General features: G+C 43.1%; 1 protein-coding gene across 4 annotated transcripts in view; it reads left to right on the plus strand.

Moving 5' to 3' along the window:
- LOC135388563 (iron-sulfur clusters transporter ABCB7, mitochondrial-like) overlaps positions 1-23,928 on the plus strand; it is a 281,999-nt gene that overhangs the window by 6,661 nt on the left and 251,410 nt on the right. For 2 of the 4 annotated variants that reach the window (XM_064618184.1, XM_064618182.1), the window contains exons 2-3: positions 4,835-4,891; positions 18,411-18,620. In XM_064618184.1, coding sequence (XP_064474254.1) covers positions 4,835-4,891; positions 18,411-18,620 — 267 coding nt within the window. Of the gene's footprint in view, positions 1-4,834; positions 4,892-18,183; positions 18,297-18,410; positions 18,621-23,928 lie in introns of those variants that run through there. The other 2 variants (XM_064618185.1, XM_064618183.1) reach the window with 2 other exon arrangements.

Consider the following 23,928-nt stretch of genomic DNA (forward strand, 5'->3'; position numbering starts at 1 on the left):
CTCACATCTATCACAGTGCCCTTTAAGTATGGATTCATGCTTCGTGAAAAAGAACCCACAGTGCTTTGTTTGTGGCAAGGCTTTAGGGACAAATCTGGAGAAGACAAGCATGCACTTTCAACTGGTTCACTTGAATAACACCAAATATAGAGCTTCATTTGCTGCATATGTGCAGAATGTCACCAGGCAAGGTCACGCTTTTGTTAAAACTCAAATAGTTGACACCCGGTGGAAAGTGAGTGCTCGTGAGTGGGCTGTATGTGACTTGGGGTTCGTAGTCCCATTATCTCAAGTTACATGCTGTTTATCACACATGTCATAGTTACTACCATTTCATTTTTGTGTTGTTCACTGTTGCGCACTTAATTCGTAACTAACTGAAACCTCTTCTATCTGAGGATGCCTTGCTATCAATTGTTTTACCCTCTAGACCACTGTTTCTCAACCGGGGTTCCGCAAATAGGATTCTGTTCAGCACCTGTGGGTGTAACTTGACCGCCTGCCAGGGCTCGCTTTCACACAGCCTTGTTTTATGAATGGTGCTCAAGGTTTGATCGTTACAATCGTCGCAAATTGTTGCAATTGACATCGAGATTGCAGAAGTTGCTGCAGCTGACGGTCGTTGCAGAAAGCCGAGCCAGCAGCTGTGGTGTTCATGAGTTGGCTCATCCCGCAGCTCGACCCGACAGCTTCTCCCCACCACGCTTCTGCTTCTGTGTTGTGTATCAAAAGCATTACAAGCACTAGGAAACCCATAGCTACCTTGAAGAAACTTCGTAGCGGCTCTCCTGCTCACATGTACTTGGGATTTACGAGCATCAGTGGCAACCCACAATACGATATCTGCAGTGAAGTATTGTGAAAAAGTTGAATGAATCCAGCAAACCCCAAGCGACATCTTGTGACGAAGCAATAAATAATTAAATACGCTATAATTAAACAAATTAGCTTCTGTACTTGTACGACGTCTAGTTCGCCTCACCCGCTTCTATACACAGTTGCCCCGGTATAGTAGGTTCCTTGAGGTCGTTCTGGCACGGTCAGGGGTTCCCTTTAGAACATAAGTTCAGAAACACTGCTCTAGACTGTGAAGGTGAAGCTCAAATATGCCCCAAAGCCAGAGTCACTAATGCTGACGACGGTGGCTCCTACAAGGTTTTGTAATTGTACAGTAAATAAATTTGAGCCTCGTTTACCCGGCATTGGCTGTTTCCAGCAAAAATGCCCGGATAGTGGGAGATCTGGACAAATGAAACTAGAGAGCAGATGAGCCACCAAATTCATGAGCTCGTGTGTAGTCTTGCAGTCTTATTGAAGCCGTTAACTTGTGAGATCTTGTTCCTTTGCTCTGTGTACTTCACGATTTGTCGAAAGTCATATCACTGGGTTCCTCACTGTCATCAATGGGTGCTACAATGTTAATGATCATGCCAGTTAATGTTGGCCCGCTCCAAAACTGTGCACAGCTGTTGAACTTAGCTTCTGCTACACCTCTGGAACTGAACATTTTTCGTCACTCAGTAGATCACCTGGACTGGTCAATGTGTGGTACATGGGTCCAGTAGACAAGGGGAAATTTCCTCAGGGTAGCCATTCGCTGAGTGATGAATTGTAGGTCGTGATTGCTGGGTATTTCCCTCAGCGATTCCTGGAAATTTTTGTCAATAGCACAAGGCAGTGGCATGTCTTCATCATCGCCCATGGGCCACTACAGCTCCAACCTTATTGCCATTGTGCATTGAGATGTACCACACACAGGCGATGGACCACGTTTTACGTTGCCACATTGGATTGCAGACAGCTGCACTGAGGCAACGTCCAAGAAAGTGATTTGTGAAGTAGTCCACGAAAGATTTTTTTGGGAAGGCTCTATTTTGGCATCCATTCCTAGAATGAATTGTGTGCAGACAGCATGGGACCTCAGCATAGGCTACATCTGCGCTTTCATCGTAAGAGAAAGCCACAAGTACGCATTTTGATTTTAGGAAAATGTTTTCTGGGCCAGTGCATAGTTCTACTTTCAACAGCACCTCACATACTTCATGTCTTCCTGCACTAGCTGAAACGTGAGGGGGCTATCTGCATTTTCCTTCAATGGAAGGGGATATGTGTGGAAATTTTCCAGTTAGCTTGAAGTTTGATTTCTTCTCCTTGGAACTACTACAATCCCTTAAATTACCTGTGTACGTGATCCTAGGCCCAGGCTTTCTGTTACGGCTCATAAATTTATTTTTGGTTGGCAAAAGGACAAACTGATCTTGATGTTGGCAAATGACAGGGATCTGTGCAGGTGCAGCAAGTCTTGGAAGTAATGCCAAATATTGTGCCTGACATATTTTGCCAGTGACCTTTCCAGATAAGAGCAGCTTAGGGCCTAAGCACATGCAGATGAAGGCGATGCATAACTTGTACGACCTGTTGACCTGTGAAGATGCAGATATAGATTTACAGGAATCACTTTGCAATGGCTAAAAGATGTGGTCTCTTCATGCTGAGATAAAACTGGGTTGTCCTTTTGTAGTGGTGCTGGTACGCTTTTTGATATATCTCATGTCTACGTGATGTCTGAACTGATGGCTAGAGCTGGGATTAGCGGGACAAAAAAATTACTAAAATTGGGACAAAAGCAGGAAAGAAAACACTGAAAAATCGGGACACCTTCGGGTACAATGTACCCACATATGAATATGTCCAAACTGCTTTTATTAGCTTTAGATTATTTTAACTTGTTTTGCATCACCAGAACCGACAGTCTATTCTCGTACTTCAAAGGATATGATCAGGACATTTCAGGCGTCTTTTTGCTCAGGCTACGCCTTTTCTCCATTACCTGACTTTCCCCGGACTCGCTTGCTTCTTGCTTCTTTCTCTTGTGAAGTCGTGAACCCACATGCTCTCGAATCTTGTTTCGATTATCCCCTCTCTCGTTGAGGTGATTCAGGAACTTCATACAATATCCGTCTTCATACACAAACCAAATTGCCTACAGGCGTGTCTGCTAAATAATGGGACATTTTAGAGAAAATCTGGACATCCGGGACAGTTTGTAATCTTCCGAGACACTCAGCACAAATTTGGGACAATTCGGGACACTGAAGTTCGTGAAAAGCAGATGCAAACTGCTTGGTATATTCATTCTTTAGCTGGCACTATTATTGAGGCACTTTTCAATATCAGGACATGTCCCGAAAATCCCAGCTCTACTGATGGCACTGCATCAATGTAGTTTTGCTGCTCTTACAAAATTTCCACAAGCATTGAGGACATTGGCATGTTCCTGTTTTATTTCCCATGAATCATATCCCACAATGAGAGCCTGAGGAAGGACAAAAACACAGAAGGGAACATGGAATGAAGTGGACGACAGGAGACTCAAACTAGCATTAAGACTTTATTAGAAAAAGTACACAAATGAAAAGTAGGTCCACAGCAGGACAACGAGGAGAAACCTTGACAAAGTATGGTTAAGGAGGTCAACAAGACCTACCGTTAAGGCAGTGGAGGGCTGACTTATCGCTACAGCTATGACAGAATATTGTAAAAGAATGCGGGAAAAATCTTGCTTGCAGTGAACTAAAGCGGTGGTGCATTCAGAAGAAGGAGAACAATCTGGGCAGGAAGAAATGTGTTCGCCAGTCGCATGTTCAGTAAACCACAAACTCTCAAAATTAACAGGGTTTGTAAGATCCCCGATGAATAACGTTTGCTCTGTAAAACGCTCACACAAATACATTGACTGTAAAAGTTCTGTTGTTTACGCCATCCCAGTAACCTGTGGCGTCGCTTACATAAACAAAACAGGTCGTTGTCTGAACATGAAAAGAACGTAATGAATTCATCCCCACCTTCCGAACTGGCTAAACACATTTCTTCTTGCCCGGATTGTTCTCTCTTTTTTCTAATGCACCACCGCTTTTGTTTACTGCAAACAAAATTTCCCCTGCATTCCTTTAGCATATTCTGCCATAGCGGTAACTTCCTCTACGATAAGTCTTCTCTTGCCTTCATGGTGGGCCTTGTTGACCTCCTTAACCCTGCTTAGTGTAGGTCTTTCCTCCTTGTCCTCCTGTGGACCTACTTTTCATTGTCCCATTCTATGTTTTTATCCTTCCTCAGGGTCAAGCAAATGTTGCTACTCTCATCGTTCCACCAGCTCACTTGCACCCTCCTGATTTGTTCATCATATCCCACAAGTTTGTTGTTGTAATTATGTTTATTCCACTCAAGGAAATGACCACTGCTCTCATATGAAATTCTGAGAAATGAAGAGCGCACAAAACGGAAACTGTGGTTTTGCCCACATCAGCACATGTTTTGACAAAGTTAGGTAAAAAAAGTATGCTTGAAACTCCTTCTAATTGTTCTTTTGTGATCTTCTGTGGCAACACAGGCATTTAGACAAATATGAAATTGTACAGTGCAAGGTGAAGCATCGATTTCCGGGTGTTACAGAAAATTGAGCTGTTTCTGTGCTTTTTCCCATCCCATTCTAATATTTACTGAATGAACAAATGAACCTCCTAGGGTGTGTGTCATTGGCATCACATAAGAGACTGTCCTACACTATTTGTGTGCCTCTTTCTTTGTTTCTGTGCTTGTTTCTTCCTTCTAAATTTCGATCTTAACTGCAATCTAAACAGCCAGATTCGCAAGGGACTAAGAAGAAGCACACAACACATACAGAGCAGCTCTGTGTGTGTTAGTCCTAGTCCTTCTTCCTAGTCCTTTGTGAATCTGGCTGCTCGGATTGAAACTCAACATGTACCAACTACCTCACCTCAAGACTCTACTACAGTTCAGTTCTTCCTTCTACTTTCTTGTTTTGTCTTTGCAGTGTCTTGCAAGCCATCATCTTTGTAATGTGCTGCAACAGAACCTCCCGCGTAATAAGGTAACTGCTATAGCTTTGTTTCAGTCGAGTGCAAGCGCCCTGCATAAAAACAATTTTGTTATTTTGCGACAGTATGGCCAGGGTACGTGTCTTGCCTGTGTCTCTGCTTCTAGGAGACATTGCCTGCATTGGCTAACGCACCTTATGTGTAAATCTACTACAATTACTGCCTTGCTCGCATCTGTAGGCATGATATCAACGTCTGACTTGCATGCAATTTTTTTGTGTGTACACTTCAAGGGAAGGCTTATAGTCGATATAGGCATTGTTGTTAGCTTTACCATCTAATTGCAATGCTGAGCTGAAGCTACCAACTGTAGTCCAAGAAAGTCAACCTGAAGCTGAGCTTGAGTATGGCACATTGTGGGCGTGGCTAATATCATGAAGCGGTGAGCACTTTCCCCATGTTCCATACATTTTCCCTTCTCATGAGAGGTGCTGAGGATTAATTTGCCCAAAAAGCATACTAGGCCTCTTGCTGTCGTGAGGAAGGTTAAAGGGACCATGAAATGATTTTCGCGAATTCCGAGTACTCTGCAGGGAACCGTTCCTATGATCCCTCACTATTGTACACACATCGACTTTTAACCGTATTCAGTACAACGGGGGTGCAGTTATCAGACAAAAATAGCGGGGCGTGATCGCTGGATATATATGCCTTCGAAGCGGGCTTATGTCATTGTCATCCAATTCTCTCAGCCAACTGTGAACGATGAGGAGGACACACCCTGCAGGACCATGTGGGTGCATGGTTTTGGTTTGGACAACAATGACGTCGTATATCTGCCGTCGAAATATGGCGAAAGGCAAATTGTCAGCAATGGAGGAAGAGGTTATGTGACACACACAGCATCTATGGATCGTTCGGCACTCAGCAGCTCGTAAAATGTGACCGACGGAGGTATGTTCTGACGAAGAAGAAGTTCAAAGAGGAAAACGTGCTCCGGTAACCATGCTGACAGTCAACGGCTACATTACATTTTTCGTAGGATTCTGTGTCAATGGTTAGATACAATCTTGTCTCCAGGTCAAATTAAAACATATTTCATGGCGAAGTATGCGAGCTTGTTTGCAAATTTTGCAGTTTGCTCGCAAAAGCCCGTCCACGAATCGGCAACATGTTCTGTGTATGATGTCACAGCCAGTTTGCCTCGGAGCCGGGCCGTAGCAGCTGCCATTCACACCCGTGATTCATATAGAATATCTTCGCTATTTGAATGATTTTCAACTTCATATTTCACAGAGTGAATGCTTTAGTACAGGGGAACAGGTTAAAAATGATCGTAGGCTTGTCAAATATCCTTTCATGGTCCCTTTAATGTTCCAAAGGGGACAGGGACAACTGCTCATGCTACATGATGGGTATAGGACAAGCATGAACAGGTTCAGAAAGACAGTGTCAAGATGGATGGCTGTTGATATCAATGGTGAGCACTTTGATACCAAGAGATGACAAGGCATGTAATTGCCCTAGCATGGACATGGAGCTTGGAACATTGAGACTGACTTGTTAATATAGGACAGGGGTTCTCAAACTGCGCTCCACGATGTGTTGCGAGGGGTTCTGCGGCATGTCATACGCTGTTACGGAATGCATGTAACAATAACCGTACGATACGTCTTCACCCATGTGCCACAGCGTGTAGTACTGTGATCAGGAAGCTCCACGAGGAACTTATATATGGCTTTTACCATTTGCACTGCGATGTGTGCAAAAAGTATGGATTCATGCTTCATGAGAAAAAAAAAGGAATATGCACAATGTGTTGCTTGCAGTGAGGTTTTAGTGAATAGTTGTATGAATGTGTACAGAACCTACGTTGCAAGTAAAGAGGTGCTCCTCGCTATGCAAATAAATGTGTAGGGGTTCCTTAGACTCACAGTGTTTGAGAGCCCCTGCCCTAGGAAATAGAGCAGGTGTCTGTGCAACAATTACAATTACTTACCAATAATTACAATTACTATAATACAATTAACTACAATTAATTATCAATAATTACAATTACTTTCCAGTTACTGTTCTGTTCAGTTCAGTTCTGTTCTGTTACTGACTTCTCATATTTCATTATTCAGTTGTTGTCATGTCCCGTAACAAGAAAAAAGTTAGCAGGATGAAACTCACAAAACACATGGCAAGCAATGCAACAATTGTGTTTTATCAATATCCATATTGCTCCATCTCGCTGTGGTACATGCTTGTTGAATGTTACTTTATGTTTTGTAATGCACTGTTTTGCAGAGAGACACAAATGGCATTTCCATGTCAGTATCTTGAGTTTTGTTCCTGGAGATAAATGCACTGTGATGTAATCCCTAGATGGCAACCAGAATTACTTAAACTCCAAAGTGCCCAAGTTGTACTGAATTTACTTGTGGATACACTCACTCAATTTTTGCCTATGCAACTTGGCTGCCCAGATGCTAACATAATTTTTTGCCCTCCACAAATTTAATGACTGTAACAGCATTACTGGTTCATGAATGCTGGTTCCAGTTAATTTTTTTCTGCAAGGAATTAACACCTATCCTATAGATGTACATTTTTGGTTAAAAACGAGTTTTTCAATTCATTTTTTATTGCTTGCAGATAATTTTAAACACATTTGGAATTGTGTAGTTTCCAGTGTACTTCAAGCACTCTTGTTACACTTACACTTACTTTTCGGTTACATACTCATGTTCGAAACTGGAACACACAGAAAAAAATTTGAAATAATGTTTGTCTGGGAGAGCATTGTTGAAGTGGAAAGTGTAATACTGACAGCCTGGAAATGTTGGAATTAGTAGAAACTTTTATACTGTTCGTTAGTTAAAAACTGAGAACAGGAAAATGCACACCTGCACTGCAGTAGGCAGCACAGTAACTTGTGCTTGTATGTCTTTCATGTTCTCAAGACCCGATTTTATTACCTTGTTCTTTCAATTGGAATTCAAATAACTCTGGACCGCAATTACGACCATGTTTGTTATTTGCCTTCACTTGATAACTTATCATGTGCAGTAATCATTCTATGACTGCATGATAGGTTTTCAGTTCGGAAATAATGAAGGAAAAAGGCAGACACTATAAGGCATATATTCTTTTGGTTGAAATTTTTACATTTACCCATGTCCTTCACTTTTTTTTTAACAGCAAAACTGCAGGAGAAAATAAATTTAGCTTTATGCTTCCTAATCTTTTGCACATACATATTGTGTTAAGGAGCATGTGACATGTGAGAGGGCAGCAGCCCACAGTTTAGCATCACAACGAAAAACTTGGGAAAGAGTAATGTTTTGCACTAACACAACTAATTGCCTTTGTATATGCAAATAAAAATTAGGACCATAACTGGATCAGCTACAACAGCTGATTTCTCGAAAGAGTATCTTTCTGATATAGAATTTCACCTGGTTATATGAAATCCACTTGAGACAGAAGTGTTACGTAAGCATTCGTGTGTGGACACCATAACTGTGTGTGTCTGCTCATCATTTCACAATGGGTTCATCATCGCCTGCTGTTCACACTCATTCTCAGTCCCTCCAAGTATAAGCTCGAATGTCGAGTGTAGCAGTGAAGGGTTTGGCTGCAAGAGGGTGTTGCAAAAGCATCAACAGCTTTTGGCAAAGCCTCATGCTTCCAGCACTCTGACACCTTGATGGCCTACGTTGTAGAACTGCAAAGAACACTGTGAAATGGTCTCTAAACATGCCTCCATTGCAGTTTACTAATGATTAAAACAATGAAGGATATTAGCCACTGCTGCAACTGCCGTCACATGGCTGCCTATCGCTGCACAGTGGCTGTTTTGGGAGGAGGTGGGGAAATTACTTTTATTTTGTAATGCATTACCATTACTCATTACTTTTTTGTGGTTAGTAATGCATTACTAATGCCATTACTTTCGTCGAGTATCATAATTCTCCCAGAAGTCTCTAACAAAGCCCTGCATTCTAGGTATCAGTCACCCGAATATTCCCCAAATCGGTGCAAGTGAATTTGTGCAGACATGCAAAAAATATACATGATTTATTGCAGTGCAGAGGTACTTGGTGCTCAGTACCAGTCAGAAACAGCCAACACTTGTTACTGGTCACAGGTGTAGAGGCATTTTTTGTTCGTTAATTCTCCTTTGACTGAAAAGCGTTAGAGGAGAAATAGGGTGATGACACGTACCATCTGAACACGTGTTGGCCTACCGCCCCGCTCTTGGATCTCCTCCTGGACATTGTTAAAGATGGGTTGGAAAAGCCAGGGATTTTCATTGCCTCAACAGTCGACATGACAACATTTTTAACTGTTGCCTTTAGACAGTGCCAAAACATACAATCCAAGTCATGCCATGACGCATTAGTCTGTCCAAATGCAATGCACTACCATTACTCATTACCTGTTCCCAAATTGTAATGCATTACTCCCCACCTCTGCGCCAGTTCCTCCTACAGTTCATTCTATGTTTATATTAAACACATCATACCTTGGGGAAAAAAATTTGGTTCTTCATCTCCAACCCCTTTTTTTGTCCAAGATGCTAATTTTAAAGTTTTCTGAATTTCTTGAAACTTTCAGCTACAGTGACACTGTTCACAGAATCAACAATTATAGCAACAAAGAACAAAACTGAAGCCTGGTCCGCACTATTGCATTTTAATGCATCCGTCAGCGTTGTGTCCATCGGCGAACCGACGCAAGCCCCTTCTTAAGCGACGGACACATGGGTTCATGGAGTTAGATATCTTCTTCCTCCGTCTCCTGCTGTCATCCACCAAGGGAGATTGGCTAGGGCTAAACTATTGGATACCTTGTGGACGAAGCGACGCAACGTATGTCTGTCGTTGTCCCGGGAATCGTGCGTTCTTATCTTCTTTTACTTCTCTCCATGTAGTCGGCTAGTACTGCATTGCGAGCTATTCCTCGCGAAACAGCATAAGAAGTGTGGACGTCAATTGGAGACCAGTGCATCTGTCACATACAGGTGCTGACAGACAGAACACATTTAGAACGCAATAGTGCGACTGTACTCTATCGTGAAGCAAACATGAACTGTTAAATCTGAACTTCTGGGTGAACAACATTTTCAACTGAACTGAAAGTTTCCTTCTGGGCAGCTTTCTGCACTCACTTTATATGGTTTGCATCATACAGGATAATAATATTAACAACATGTCATTACATGATTGAAGAAGAGTGATGTTGTGTAAGATGTGTTGTTACAGAGGGTTCACAATACAATCTCATGTGATTTATGTTGAAAGGACTCTCACTGCACGATCAATACAGTAAACCCTCATTATATCGAAGTCGAGGGGACCGCAAAAAAATTCGGTATAAGCGGTATTTCGATAAAAGCGGAGACACTTCAAAAACAGTAAATATAGACCCAGGAAAACGTGAAAATGCGATGTCATCGCAACAGTATTTTATTGACGTGCAAAAAACGCAGTCACCTGGGTTTAGCGCGTAGCCCCACTGCGGGCGAGGAGATGTTCTTCGAGTTTCCGCAGGCACGTCATCAGTTCATTATCACCGCCACTGCATTCTACCTTGTTGCGAATCGGACGCAAAATATTCTGTGTTTCCGCCGCCGTAGGTATTTCACGGGGTTCTTCTGAATCATCGTCCGAAGTTCCATCGTCGAGATCCCGACAACTGACGATAATATCCACAATTTTGGCGACCGTCACAGGAGTGACAACAAGAACATTTGCGTCCGCCCGCGCGAAGGTATCAAAATCATCTTCCACTTCTTGTCCTACAAGATCGTGCACTCTTCTGTACAGGCTCTCAGATTCCTCATCGTCTTGAAATTCAACTGCTTCAAACAAACCCATCCACGGAAGAACGGTGAATCTTCTCACGTGCTAGGGCCACATGACCGGTCCCTCTCTCTCCTCTTTCTCCCGCCCATGTCAACGAACCATCCTCGTGCGTCCTACTTTCCCACTCTTCGCTGTACGGAAGGAAAAGAGGTTGCATGAGTGATTGTGTTTGGAGAAAATAAAGAAAAAGAGGGTAATGCGGCTTTCGGGAATGTTTTGGGTGGCGACCAGCAGCCTACCGTCGGGCATGCGCTTCGTAATATGCGGAGTTCGACTTCGAATAATCTGGTTGTAAATACATGTAAATGCACTGGGATTTCACCGTACTTCGAATAAAGCGATAATTCGAATAAAGTGACTTCGATATAAGGAGGGTTTACTGTAGATGACTTCAGAAACTCTCAAAGTGCTGAGCGCCACTGTGAACTGCGGAAACTTGTGTATTGGAAAGAAGGAAAAGGGCCTCCAAACTGTTTCGGATTCCCCTCTCTTGGTCCATAGTCTGCGACGTTTCAGGTCCAGCAAAAACGAAACGTGAAGGGCTATTCTCCCTTCCCCCGTGACAATAAATGCCCAGAATCCAGCGCATGTGCAAGGAGCACTGAGACTTCCAGAAGTGGTCTAATGGAGGATAGCAATCACATGAGTGAGTGAAAAAGGCCACGTTGTTTCAACAAACAACTTTCGGCTGCATGAACTCTGTGTTCTCATGCAGTGCATGAAAGTTGTTAGAAGAACGGAAGTACGCAGTCGTGGTTGCTTGCCCTGTAGGCATTGGTCGCACGCTTCAGAGAACACAATGCCAAGTCGTGGAATCCGCCTTAGGACTTGCTGAGTTGACATGCTTTGGAGGGTTTCTAAATTGACGTGTGCCATGCAACGCCATAAGAGTATCTGCTCTGATTGGACAATGTTAGCTTTCTCAATAGCAGTTGAAACTTCTGCACATAGGTTATAAATTCAGGTTGTCTTCTTTCAGTCCCGACATGACGAGGTGCTTTCCTGAGAAAACTGTAGTCATCCCCAGGGAAGGATGATGGACGTATTTTAGTTACCGTTTCCATTTTCGTTACTGCTATATTTTCGTTTCCGTTATCCGTTTCTGATACCGGCCTTTCAATTTCGTTTGCGTTACGTTTCCGTTACTGTTTCCGGTAATGGAACGGCTGTTACAGAGCTGCGGGAGGACAGCCCGTCCTGCTCTATTAGCACCCTGTTTTGCCCAAGTGCTGCTTCGGTGTCACGCGTACACACTGCACAAGTAATTTTGCGTCGTTGGGATGCGCACATCTTGCAAGCCTTAAAATTAATAATGTAGGAACATGTCCTTGGTCACTCGGAGTCCAGAAACTCAAGATGGGCGTAACCTTCATCCAATGTTGCATTCATAAGCGGACGCTCTGAGTAGTAAATTATACTGCCATGGTCACGGTGAAATGAAAAAAAGTACGAAATAAGTAACTAAAATTGTAGGTTCTCATCCTTGTGCTATGGTGGAGTATAGTCGTGTTGATGTCATGGAGTTCCGAGGACTGGGACGAGGTAAACAAGGCATGCACCCTCGAGCTCCATTATTATTATTGTGCCTTCTTTCCATGCTCTCGTATACTATGTAGAGCATTACAGGGAATGGAGTCATCAAAATACAAGAACAAGAATGGAAAGTCACTCAACTTCCATCGCACAACAGGAATAGCCATTACCCGAATTCAATACCACACGATAATTTTCGTTTCTGTTTCTGTTTCCGGTAATGGAGGACCATGGTATGCATTTCCGTTTCCATTATCGTTACCATCTCCAATTTCTGTCATATACCGTTTCTGTTTCCGTTACCATTACTGTTACCCTTCCCTGGTCATCCCCAGAAAATATGATGATGATGAGTGGTTAACCAGACACGGGATATTCGTACACCAACAGAAGGTTCAAATGCAGCGCAATCTCGTTAATTGGAATCCGAAGGGGACAGAAGATCAGTTAGAATAAAGTGGGGTTTGAACTAAAGGGAGTCGCTCTGTATGATTGCGTGATGCAGTGGCGGTGCGTAATTCCTGCATCAGAGAGGCATCATGGCTCAGTAGATCTTGCTGCATGGTCAGGCTCACACAGTGTAGGTTAGATATAAGAGGCTTATTTGTATTCTAAGATACAGTAAAAGTTCGTTGATTCGAGTCTCATGGGGACACTAAAAAAAGTTTGAACTAAACAAAGTTTAATTCGAATAGTAATCCAAATTTTAATACGAGGAAGAGCAAAGAAAATCGGCGTAAATGGCCTTATTAGGCCAGCGCCTAGAGCTTTCAACACTTATTTTTCGGAAAAGTAAGTGATCGTTTTTGTTTCTGTCATCAAAAACCGAGCACCGCTAGCTTCTGTTCTATTGGTTGCATGTGACGGAGAGTGTCTTGGCAATCTTCGATGCAGAAGAAGAGACGTTATGGGGCACACTTTGCACGCGGGCTACATGAGACAAGTCTGCAAGGCAAGGTGCAAGCACGTGTGCACAAGAGCGGTGGGAGGGGAGAAAGCATGCGTTTGTATCAATTCACAAATCATGGGTGGCATCTTGCTCGCCACTTCTCTTTCTCCAGAGAAGCTGAGGAGACAGAATCCTGGGAAACTCTGCACGCAGTTTGAATTATCCAAAGTGGAGCCGATTTTGTGTGTGAATTACTAATGGGCTATTTTACACAATGACGTGTACGCAGTGGGGCCGGACCATGGCGGCTGGTTCGAATTATCTAGAAATTTGGGTTAGTGGGGTGTGAATTAACGAGCTTTCGCTGTATATATGTGCAGGCAAGCATCAAAACATCTCAAGCTAGAAAATAATCCGTTCGTGCCTGGATTCATTTCTTCAGGTGTGATCCTATCAACATCGTTTGCAACCCAACCCAATCGCCAACGCAGAATATGCAAATAGTATCACCAACCCAATTTGAAAAAATATCGTGCATCGTCCACGAATCTTTTGTTGTTGGCTGTGTAATCAACAGGAAGGGTCTACAGAATAGGTCTACAGAACGGGTCCCTACAGAATGCTAGCCACGAGAGTAAAAACTATGACTCCAAGCCCTGGGGCACATATTCGCACAAAAGTATGACTGCAGTGTGCAGTCCTACTGTGCAAGAGAGATTTCAATCCCAAGGGTCAGAAAAGCTCCTTCCTTCGGCTGTCAGTCTATGATGTCACGTCTTCCACCCATTATAGTGATCTGCTCACCTTTCCATCTTTTTTTGCAGTTGTATTTGGGGGGCTGTCTATCTCGCGCCTGATACACCAATCGCCTTGCTCCCTCGTCGTAGCAGACGATTATCAGCAGCCAATAAAAGTGTCTCGATAATCTGACATGCCAGAAGGAGCTGGGAATATCATCGCTGCTGCATGCACTGTTGTAAACTAATTTTCTCAGGAAGCTTAGAAAATTAAATTAAGAAAATTTCCCAAAGGATATGTTTTGCGTGACAGTTCTAGAAAGGAAGGAAGGATGTTTATATCACTTGACAACAAAACATATGTTTGACGTTCCTTCTATGCTCCTTTAAAACTGGGAGACTTACTTGCTTTGCTGACAATGGGTGAGCAGTGTCATTCTCTGCCAGTCATGTTTCCGCACGTCATTCGTTCCTTGCTTCTCTTTCCTCTGGCACAAGTATTGCCTCTATGAGCAATGGTATTAAAAGTAATTAGAAAACATGTCCCCTGACATGCAAGCATCGTGCCTGCTGGTGTACTGCCATCAGTGATGGCTGCTAACTACTTCTACAGTAGTGTAACTATACTACTAACTACTTTGCGATGGAGTAGTTTAACTAGTAGTTCAACTACTTCTTTAACTACTGCAATGTATTTTAACTACGTCTATAACTACTTAACGTTGTCCATCAACACCAATCACTTGTAGTGTTGTTGGACATCTAAATATGAATCACAAGCAGTGATAATGATATTTAAAATATAGTCTTGTGCCTACGTCGCTTAATTCACATACTGTCGTAAAATCCACTGCCTGCCCCTTGTATATTATGCGCTGATAAAAGAGCTTATTGCGGAAATATTTTCTATGGAGTGAAAGCTTCAGCTATAAAGGTATGTACAACATACGATGGACCATGTACGAGATTTACACTCAGGCTCCTTCGTCACAGATCAGTGCGCCACACACAGATATTGTTTTGGCTGCCGATTGCACCACTGTGGACCGTAAAATATTTTCGCTTAGCCACGATGATCGACCACGTAGCCATCCTATGCGGTTATGTGCACACCAGGACGGTAACCAAGGTATTACACAGGCCGCTAAGATCATCAAATACAAAGCTTGCGGTGGGTTCTTTCTGCGCCTACGTGATAAACTAAGTTACAGAATTATTTCACAACAAATGAGGCTTCACTAGACAAGCATTAAAAGTGAAGATTTAGTACACATGCACGGCGCAATTGCTCTGCACCTCCGTTCTCATCAAACAAGTAGCTCAAGGTAAAAGTCGGAAGCACAATCGTGCCGTAAAGCTTGCGGCAAAATCGGAAGTAATTGGCGCCTGCAGTAACCTAACTACTGTAGTTAACTACTGGCCATCATTGACTGCCATGCACTTCCGGGCCGATGTGCAGTCGGGCGCGACCAGGCGGTCTCGTTCGAATAATCTTTTGCATATTCACATGTTTGACTTACTCAGCTTTTTCTCCCAACTGAAATACGCATGACTTTGACGGGATCCAAGAGTCAGTTTAATTATCTACAAATTGGAATTAAGAGAACATTAAGAAACACTTGCCTGCATTAGAGTCACTAAATAAGCTACGCTTCAGAGTATCGACACTGAGGCAAAAAGAGTCGCCATGTTGTTTCGGATGACCTCCAGCCCCACCTCTATTTTGGCAGTAGAAATAGATGAAGGTGAAGTTCAGCAGTGGAAGAAGACAGCACTTCGAAGAGCGCTAAATGGATGGCGCTGAAGGTCATCCGAAACAACATGGCGGCTCAGTGTCGATACTCTGAAGCGTAGCTTATTTAGTGACTCTAGCCTGCACCATACGGAAGAAGTAACTGCAACCCTTTGCCCTTCCTTTTCAGAGTGTTGTCTGTAAACACCTCTTTCTGTCTTTTTGTCTTCTCTAAGACAACCTTAACTCGCCACTCCAGCTACATATAACGAGGATGAGTAGGTATGATGGCACGTCACCGATGACGGCATAAGGAGACTCGTTCTGGTTTGCCGGTCAGTGGGGGTCAGCGCCTTGTCCCTTTGCTGCCGTAAACCTGTTTTGCCAGTTTTCCCGGAGAATTGGGGATAGAAGGAGCGGCCGAAGCATTACCGACCAAGGAGAAAGGCTTTATCAGAACCCCGAACAGCGGAGTAGCAGACGACAGCGGAGTAGCAGACAACATTTCTCTATGCCAATCAGCGAGCGTTCTCCTTATAGCGTCAGCGCGAGGTTCCAGGCAGATCACAGACTGGTACTGCTCTTCACCACCGTTGCGCGCGGTCGCTTTTAGCGGCGTATTTTAAATTCAATTTCTGAGATAATTATGACCCTGTGGTGTAAATTACTTCGCATGGTGCACCTTGCTGGCCTACTTAACAGTTTTATAGGAAGAAAACTGGGTGTTAAAAATGACTTCTGTGCTACTTTAAAGGGACTATCGCATCCATTGCGGTCGATTCGAAAACTACAGTGCCATTTTACTCCTCGTTCCTCACCGACAATGACGCTGAAAATTGCGGATTAGTGGAGTTGTTTCCGTGCAATTTAATGTAATGGATGACAAGAGCAGACGACGGATGTTGAGAGCATTCCGGAATTCACTCTCTGCAAAAGTCACTTGGACAAGACCAATCAGTAAGCACCCTTTGATGCGGACAAGGCCAACCAGGGAGCGTCAGAGACCTTGCCGTCCGACCATCGGGTGGGACTGATGGATGGCATTCCCAGGTCGCAGAGAGGTCTGAGATCAGCTCTTGAAATGCTGTACGTGCATCGTATGCACGTACGTGTTTGTACAGCCAGGAGCTTAACACCGTGTTCCACGAAACATGGTCATGTCAGTACCCACACTGGTAAGCGAAAGTAGGCGTATTTACTGACGTCTTTTTACTTAGTATGTTGCAGTGCGAACGCGAAGCAGACGACGTTGGAGACAATCACTGCACTGCACCCCCATTCGTGTGCCCGGCTTACGTCATTCTGGCTTAAAACTTGTTTATTTAATGAGTACGCTGTTTTCGGAAAAGAAACTCGGCCAAGTTGACTGTGAAACGATGCTGAACGTTACCGTCTCATACACACCCTTCCGGGTGCGATAGTCCCTTTAAAAGGTAATTGGAGGGTATTGCGATGCTGTGAGTGATAAATTTTGTGGACATACTGTGGCCAGTAGTTTCCACAGTGATAAGAATCTGGCATGTGGTCTGATGCTCCGAGGAGTCACACCACACCACATACACATTATCAGGCCTACCTTGGAGTCATGTTGTAATATGCACAGTACCAAAAGAAGCTTCTCTCCTTTGGGGCAGGTCAACTCCTGCAGGCTGACTATGTCCACAAATCGTCTGCGATTGGCTTAAGTGGGCGCATAGCTCCTAGTCATGTGCTTCCACGGACTGTTCAATTATTCAAACTGTTGTTTGTACATCAATCATGTTGCAAAAACACCACAACGTACTTAGAACACATTTGCATGCTGTTAAAGCAAACACGTAAAATATTTGCGCGAACAAAGTGTGTTGAACATGAGAGAACTGATGTTCTGATGTTTTCTCGTCAAAGTGTGTTACTCGGCTTCCCTGTCTCCGTGGTGTCGGCCACCTTCTTGTGTGCTCCACTCTTTCCCACTTTTGGGATACACTCTCTGCTGGCGGAGATGCACCTCTGCGACTGCAACTCTCGTAATGCACACAGCTCAGGGCATCTTTGCTGCTCTTTGTGAATACAATTAAGGAATATTCAGTTGCCCTTGATGTCACAAGGGACAAGTACAATGAGAAACATGCCTTCCTGTTATTAATGAGGATCTCTCCTCCTGGAATGACATTACCTTGACAGCAACACTAAAGAACCTGCAATTTATGCTTTCAAGGAACTCCCTCGGTGGTCCTATCATGAAGGGAGATGGTTGAAGGAGACCAATCCAAGGCCTCTGTACATTGTCGTCTTTCTTCAGAAGGAAAGCATACATTGCAGGTTCTTTGGCATTACAAACGATGCAACAGATGTGCTGGTGTCAAAGTAACTGTGGCTCTACTGGGAGCTACCATATCTACTGACTAGAGTTTTAAACAACACCTTTTGTGTGAACATGTGGAACCTAAACTGATGTTTGCTTTGAAATGGTGCTTGTATTGATTATTTGTGTCATGCTGACTATGTGTTCCAACGTTGAGGCTATTCCTCAGTGCTATACTCTGTAGCTTTGGTAGTGCTTTTTGCACACGGTACTGTCCTTGTTTTATCTCTTTCTTTCAGCACTGGCAAAGCTATGGAGTACAGCACTGAGGAATAGCCTCAACGTTTGTGCACGTGTGCCTCGGTCTGGGGCTTGCTGTGCTGTGCAGTGTTCTTGCTCTGAGACAGAAGGGAACTTAAACAAGAAAGGTGCCCTGAGATATTCTTGTTTGTATGCGTAACAATTAGTCCTTCCAGCAAACATGATTAAGCTGTGAATAGTACTCTTGGTAGAAATGGCCTCAGTTGATGTGTTCTTTGCAGCTTTTGCAGAGGAATGTTCAGTTGAACAAAGCTCTCAAGTGTTTCCACCCTGGAGCATCCACCCTTCTACCAGTCCAGGTTGGGATCTCTGCTAAAAGTGTTGGTACATGGCCCATCCTTCGCCAAATGCTTACCTACCTATGGCCTTCTGATAAACCAGAAATACGGCGCAGAGTTGGGTTGGCTCTAGCGATATTAGTCATTGCGAAGGTATGTCTCAAGTCTTTTCTGGTGCATATGCATAACAAATTTGTAGCCTTCTTTATTTTGGTACATTGATTTTGGACATTCTGCGCAGAACTGCTGCAGAAAAGAAGCCAGAATGAAGCAGAGTAAAGAGAGATGGGTAATGCGTTGTGTTATTCTTGAGCTGAAAGCATTGACGCATTGAACTCAGAAGCTCAGCATCTAGTGGTGTGCATTTTTCAACAATGTTCACAGTTTGCCTCCATCTTTTTGTAGGGTATTAGAAATTATGTTTTATTTGCTCCAAAGCTGTATAATTCATCTTCTAGTATATTGCCATACACGATACATTTCATACACAAGGTCATACACACTTGTGGTTTTATATGTTCCAAAGCCTTGATGATATACGAATAATTATTGGTACACATAAGAGTAACACAACAATCAATGCACAAATGTAACTTTTTTATGCTGGGTTACCTTATCCGTCTGTTTACAATGAGGTCGATTATACTAGTACCTCAATAGGGATTGGTGACACAGCAAAAAACAAGATTTGGTTTGGTTTCGAACACTTGTAACAAAATTATTTGCTCAAAAGTGATGTAGTAACTTAACAGCCACTAAAATGCTTGAATGCATATGTCCTTACTATAGTAACAAACAGTTCAGCATATAACATGAGTCACAGTAATTGAACCTATGGGTGCAATAAGGGGATAAGTCTGAAGAACAGAAAACATGCAAAATAGTGTTGAAGTTTTCGAATATACATGTTATGCATTCGACTGAAGATTAAGACAACATTGCTCTTAAATATGATCGTTGGAAGCCTTCAGACAGAATGCATGCTCAGAATGCAGAATGCTTCAGAATGCATGCATGAGAATGCATGCTCATTTGAAGCAATAAGCCTTCCTTGTTTTTCCAGGAAAAGGGAGAGACCATAACATCCACTTATCCCCTTTTTGCATGGAACCCATTCGAAACATAAGTACAGAACAGATAATTTCATTATGTACAAAAATAAATGTTCTCTTGAATGCATTTTGATGTATATTGATGAGCAAACTAGCTGGAGGACGTCGTTAGCCTCCTCTCGTGCTACTACGGGCGGTTTTGTTGCACGCAGACAAATAGTTGACAGTTCTGCCCTTGTGTTGGAAGGGTACACAGTCGATGAGTCTTCATTGTAGTCGTTACATGCGACCACTGCTGTGGGCCGATACAGTACGTAGACAGGTGCTGAAATTGTCATATTATTGTGTCTTCGAACCACTTTCTTCAATGCTTCCTCATAATCAGCGGCTGAAATGCTTTCCATTGCGTGGATCATAACATATGGAAGAGTTGAGGCAGTGTTGTGTGCAAGATGGTACGACATTGCCCACATCACTGACTTAAGTCACTGCCTTAACTTTCTTCTGCTTTAGGCCCTTCTCTTCAATGTCTCTTCATGAACCTTCCTTCGTGTGCTGGTCTTCTTGCTCTCACAAAGTGCACAGCCTGGCTCTTGTCCTTCAGCATCAGGCAATCCTACATGCCAATAGACCTTTCCTTGGCGGTAGGAATATTTCCCCCGTCACGTTCTCACAGACTGAGACTCTCGCATTCTCCACTCTGAGGCCTGCAGACAAACGAGGCTGCTGCAGCACTATCTTCTAGCAGCTTGTGTTCGTGCTCGTTGTGTGTACGTGTCTCTTCCCTCTGTCCAGCTTTTCGCGCAGTTGCATGTGAGATCTTCCTCCCATATTCTTATCTGTGGCATTTCAATTAGTTCAGCTTTTCTTTTCTGCTTTCCGTAGGTTCCAAAGTTTCTGTCACACTGAGAATACAAATATCCTTGAGCGGGGTACAGGTGGTGAATTCAGTGTTGAGTTTTCTGGAGAGGAGCTTTCTCCAGCATTGTGGATATGCACGTTCAACGAGAAAGAGACACAGCAGCCTTCGATAAAACTGTTCTGTGACTGGAATCTTTGGAAGGTTCTAGGCATAGTCGAATTCTAATATACTAATGCATCCTGATTGCTTCTCAAAGTTTCCTTGTATTTCCGGTGCCCTTTTACTTTATCTTTGTGACCCTGGAGGTCACTCGTGTAGTGCCAAATCTCCCCTTTATAGCACACATTGCAGACATCAATCTGTGGTGCCTTGAAAGAAAAATTTACATTTCTGTTTAAGTACCTCACGTACATGGAGGATGCAGTGAGCTGACTTTCAGTGCAGTCACCGCTATGTAATAGTTCACAAAACGGTGGTACATTGTAACCAGGTCAAGTTCTAGATTACAGAAGAAATTTAAATCAGTTGACCCTCGTTTATGGTGCCATTGCTGATGTGGTATTGATTCACAGTGTTGCAGGATAAGCTGCTTCACATCCTCATCAACTTGTTCACATGTTGGTTGGGCTTTCCCCTACCATTAGGAAGTTTTACTTTCTGATTTACACAGAACTGTAGTTATACAACTCCGTCTTTAATTTAATCACTACACTCTTAACTTAATGCATTCATGTATCATCACCATATTTGGCGCATTATGATCTCAGTTGTCGCTGCGCCTAAACTCACTAAAACTAAACTCACAATCACAGTCACAATCACTATTGGGAAGCTCCATGTCTTCTGTCATTTTCTTTTGCAGCTGCTCGACTTTGCGTTTTGTAATGCTGAGCACCCCACAGAAAAACACTTTACACATGTTCATGTTTTCATTAAATGGGCGCAATCTTACATCGTGTATCCATATGCACTGTCTGTCCTGAAGTGCATTAGTTTTTTTAACGTCCTTCTATTTTTCAGTTGGCCACTGAGTGTGATATTTTGTTTGCGATAGTCATTGAGAGTCCAGGACCTTGCATGAAGCAGACTTTGCTGTTCGTTGAATATTTGGACAGCGCTTTTCAGTTTTTTAGAGCATCTGTTTACCGGCACAAAACTTTTTGTGCCTTGGAGTTGTCCTCTTGAGTTGTAATATGACTGCTCCTGAAAGGTCATGAACTAATCGTTAGATGGATCAAGGCAAATAATATAGAATGCAAAGTGAGTGTTGATGAGTTCGCACAGCTCACATTACCGCATCTTTCCTTGCCTTTTTTACATTTCTCTTCCACCACTTTGGTTGCATGCGGCACTTGTGGCCTTTATTTGCCTGTTTAGGACAGATACAGTAGTGCTCCCTGATAAATCGGAACTGAAATCACTGTTTTCATCCTTGTTGGACATTTCCACTGTGCAAAGGCATTAGCCTGAAGCAGAGGACACATTCCTTCCCCATCCTTCTCTCTTCTAGCAGTGGCGACCGGGTGGCGTCGAGTGGTGCCATCTGGTGTCTGCCATGGGAACTATGTTGTAACTTCCTATTTTCTTGTTTTGCACACAAACTATTTTTATATTCCGGGGTGGAGCAAACCATCAAAGTTAGAACTAGAATTCTTGCAAAAACTGCACATGCTAGCACAAGGGAGCCAAACAGACTTGTGATGGAGCTGCCTTTTTGCAACGGAAAGACATCTTTCATTCTCTAATGGGGTTGAGCGACGTTGACTGGTGTGGTGGCAAATAAGATGGTTTGGTGAATGACCGGTGTTAAAACAGCTGCAAGAAGGTGCACCTTCGTACCACAACAGCAATACCTCCTGAAGAGCTGAAATCAGAACTGGTGTGTGCAGTGATGTGATTTCTCTGAGGTGCATGAAGAGGAGAGTGCTAACCTGCCCTTTGTGTTTATCTTCCAGAGAATACGTGCATATTTATCAGTGCCAGACCGTGTTTCCATGGGTGCTTTTTACTCACAATCGTTGCAAAAATCGCAATGACCTCTGTGTGCACCCAATGAACTGTCGTGGCCAAGGTCGTCAAGGCAACTCCAGTCAATCACTCACACACAAAAAAAGGGAGACTGTCTCCATTTCTTCCTTTCCTGCCCTATTTCCTGCCACAGCACATAACCAAATATATTCTGGTAGGTAGGTGCTCTTGCGAGCAGACTATGTAGTAATAACAATTGTGCAATATTTTCTTATGTGAGCCCTTTGCTGACATATTCTTATGCCCTATTCCCCTTTTTTTGGTTGACATTTTACTGTGATCAGAAGTAAATAACCTCGCTTCTATCACAACCTTCTGCATTTTTGTAGACGTGTTACCTCACATGTATTGCTTGAAAACATACAATATTATATGCCTCTGGAGCAAATAAAATGTCATTTCCAATAGCCTACAAGAGAATGGAACCAAAGTGTGAGCATTGTCTTAAAATACATGGAACAAGATGCTTCTGAGCTCAACGCCTCAATCTCTCCAGCTCAAGAACCACACAATGTGCTGCTCAGTTCACTTTACTGTGCTTGATTCCAGCTTCAATTACCACTGTCGAGCACAATACGTGGAGCATCTACCTCTCCCTTTTAACACGGTGAATGAGACACTTGCGAACGAGTGCCTCTGCAGAAAAACGCCTCACTGCTGTCGTACTGAATGGTGCCTGTTAAGGCAGAGGGAATTTTACACACAATTAATTTCATTTAATTGATCAGTTTATCGCTTTAATTTATACTAGTTATTTTGCCCATCACAAAACTTTGAGGTTGTCTTCATGAGATAACAAATTTTTACTTCCAGCATCAACAACACTGAGAAAGCAAAACAGTCAGAATCTCTAGCCATGCAGTTGAATGGGCAATTCAAGCAAAATTCAGGAAAAGTTTGGTGGTGTATAACTGACTGAGTGTGTAAATCATTTGCAAGGTATGATTCTGGTTACCTCACTACACATGATCTTTTTCTAAATCATCACCCACAGTCTTATGGAACATATCCATATGCATTGCAAGCATGCTTCAAAAACCTAATTCCATTTTGGCTTTTCATTCTTGAACACTTCGTAATGCACTCTTGATGTGAACTGGCCTGAACCCCCAGATGTGTCTAACATGTGCTTTACGTCAAACGGTTTATCTCCTTGGTTATTTAGACGTATGAGGGATGTCCAATAAGCTCTCAGCCAGAGCCAGAAAGGGGTGGCAAATGTGAATGAACTGATGTTAATTTACAGTGTAGACCTCACCAGAAGCCAATACTTCACCCAGTGATGCACCAATGCTTAAATCCCTGTGGAAACAAAAGGTTGGAAGTTTGATCCTCCCAAAAATGAATGATGTCATTATCACTGGGAAAGTGGACACCAGTGATTTTTCCCAAAAATGAATGATGTCATTATCACTGGGAAAGTGGACACCAGTGATTTTCTTTTTCGTCTTGGAGAACAGATGGAAGTTTAGTGGTGTGAGATATGTCGAGTATGGTTAGCCATAAGAAAGTCACAGGA

This window comes from Ornithodoros turicata, chromosome 3 (assembly GCF_037126465.1).
Source record: "Ornithodoros turicata isolate Travis chromosome 3, ASM3712646v1, whole genome shotgun sequence".
Lineage (NCBI taxonomy): Eukaryota > Metazoa > Arthropoda > Arachnida > Ixodida > Argasidae > Ornithodoros > Ornithodoros turicata.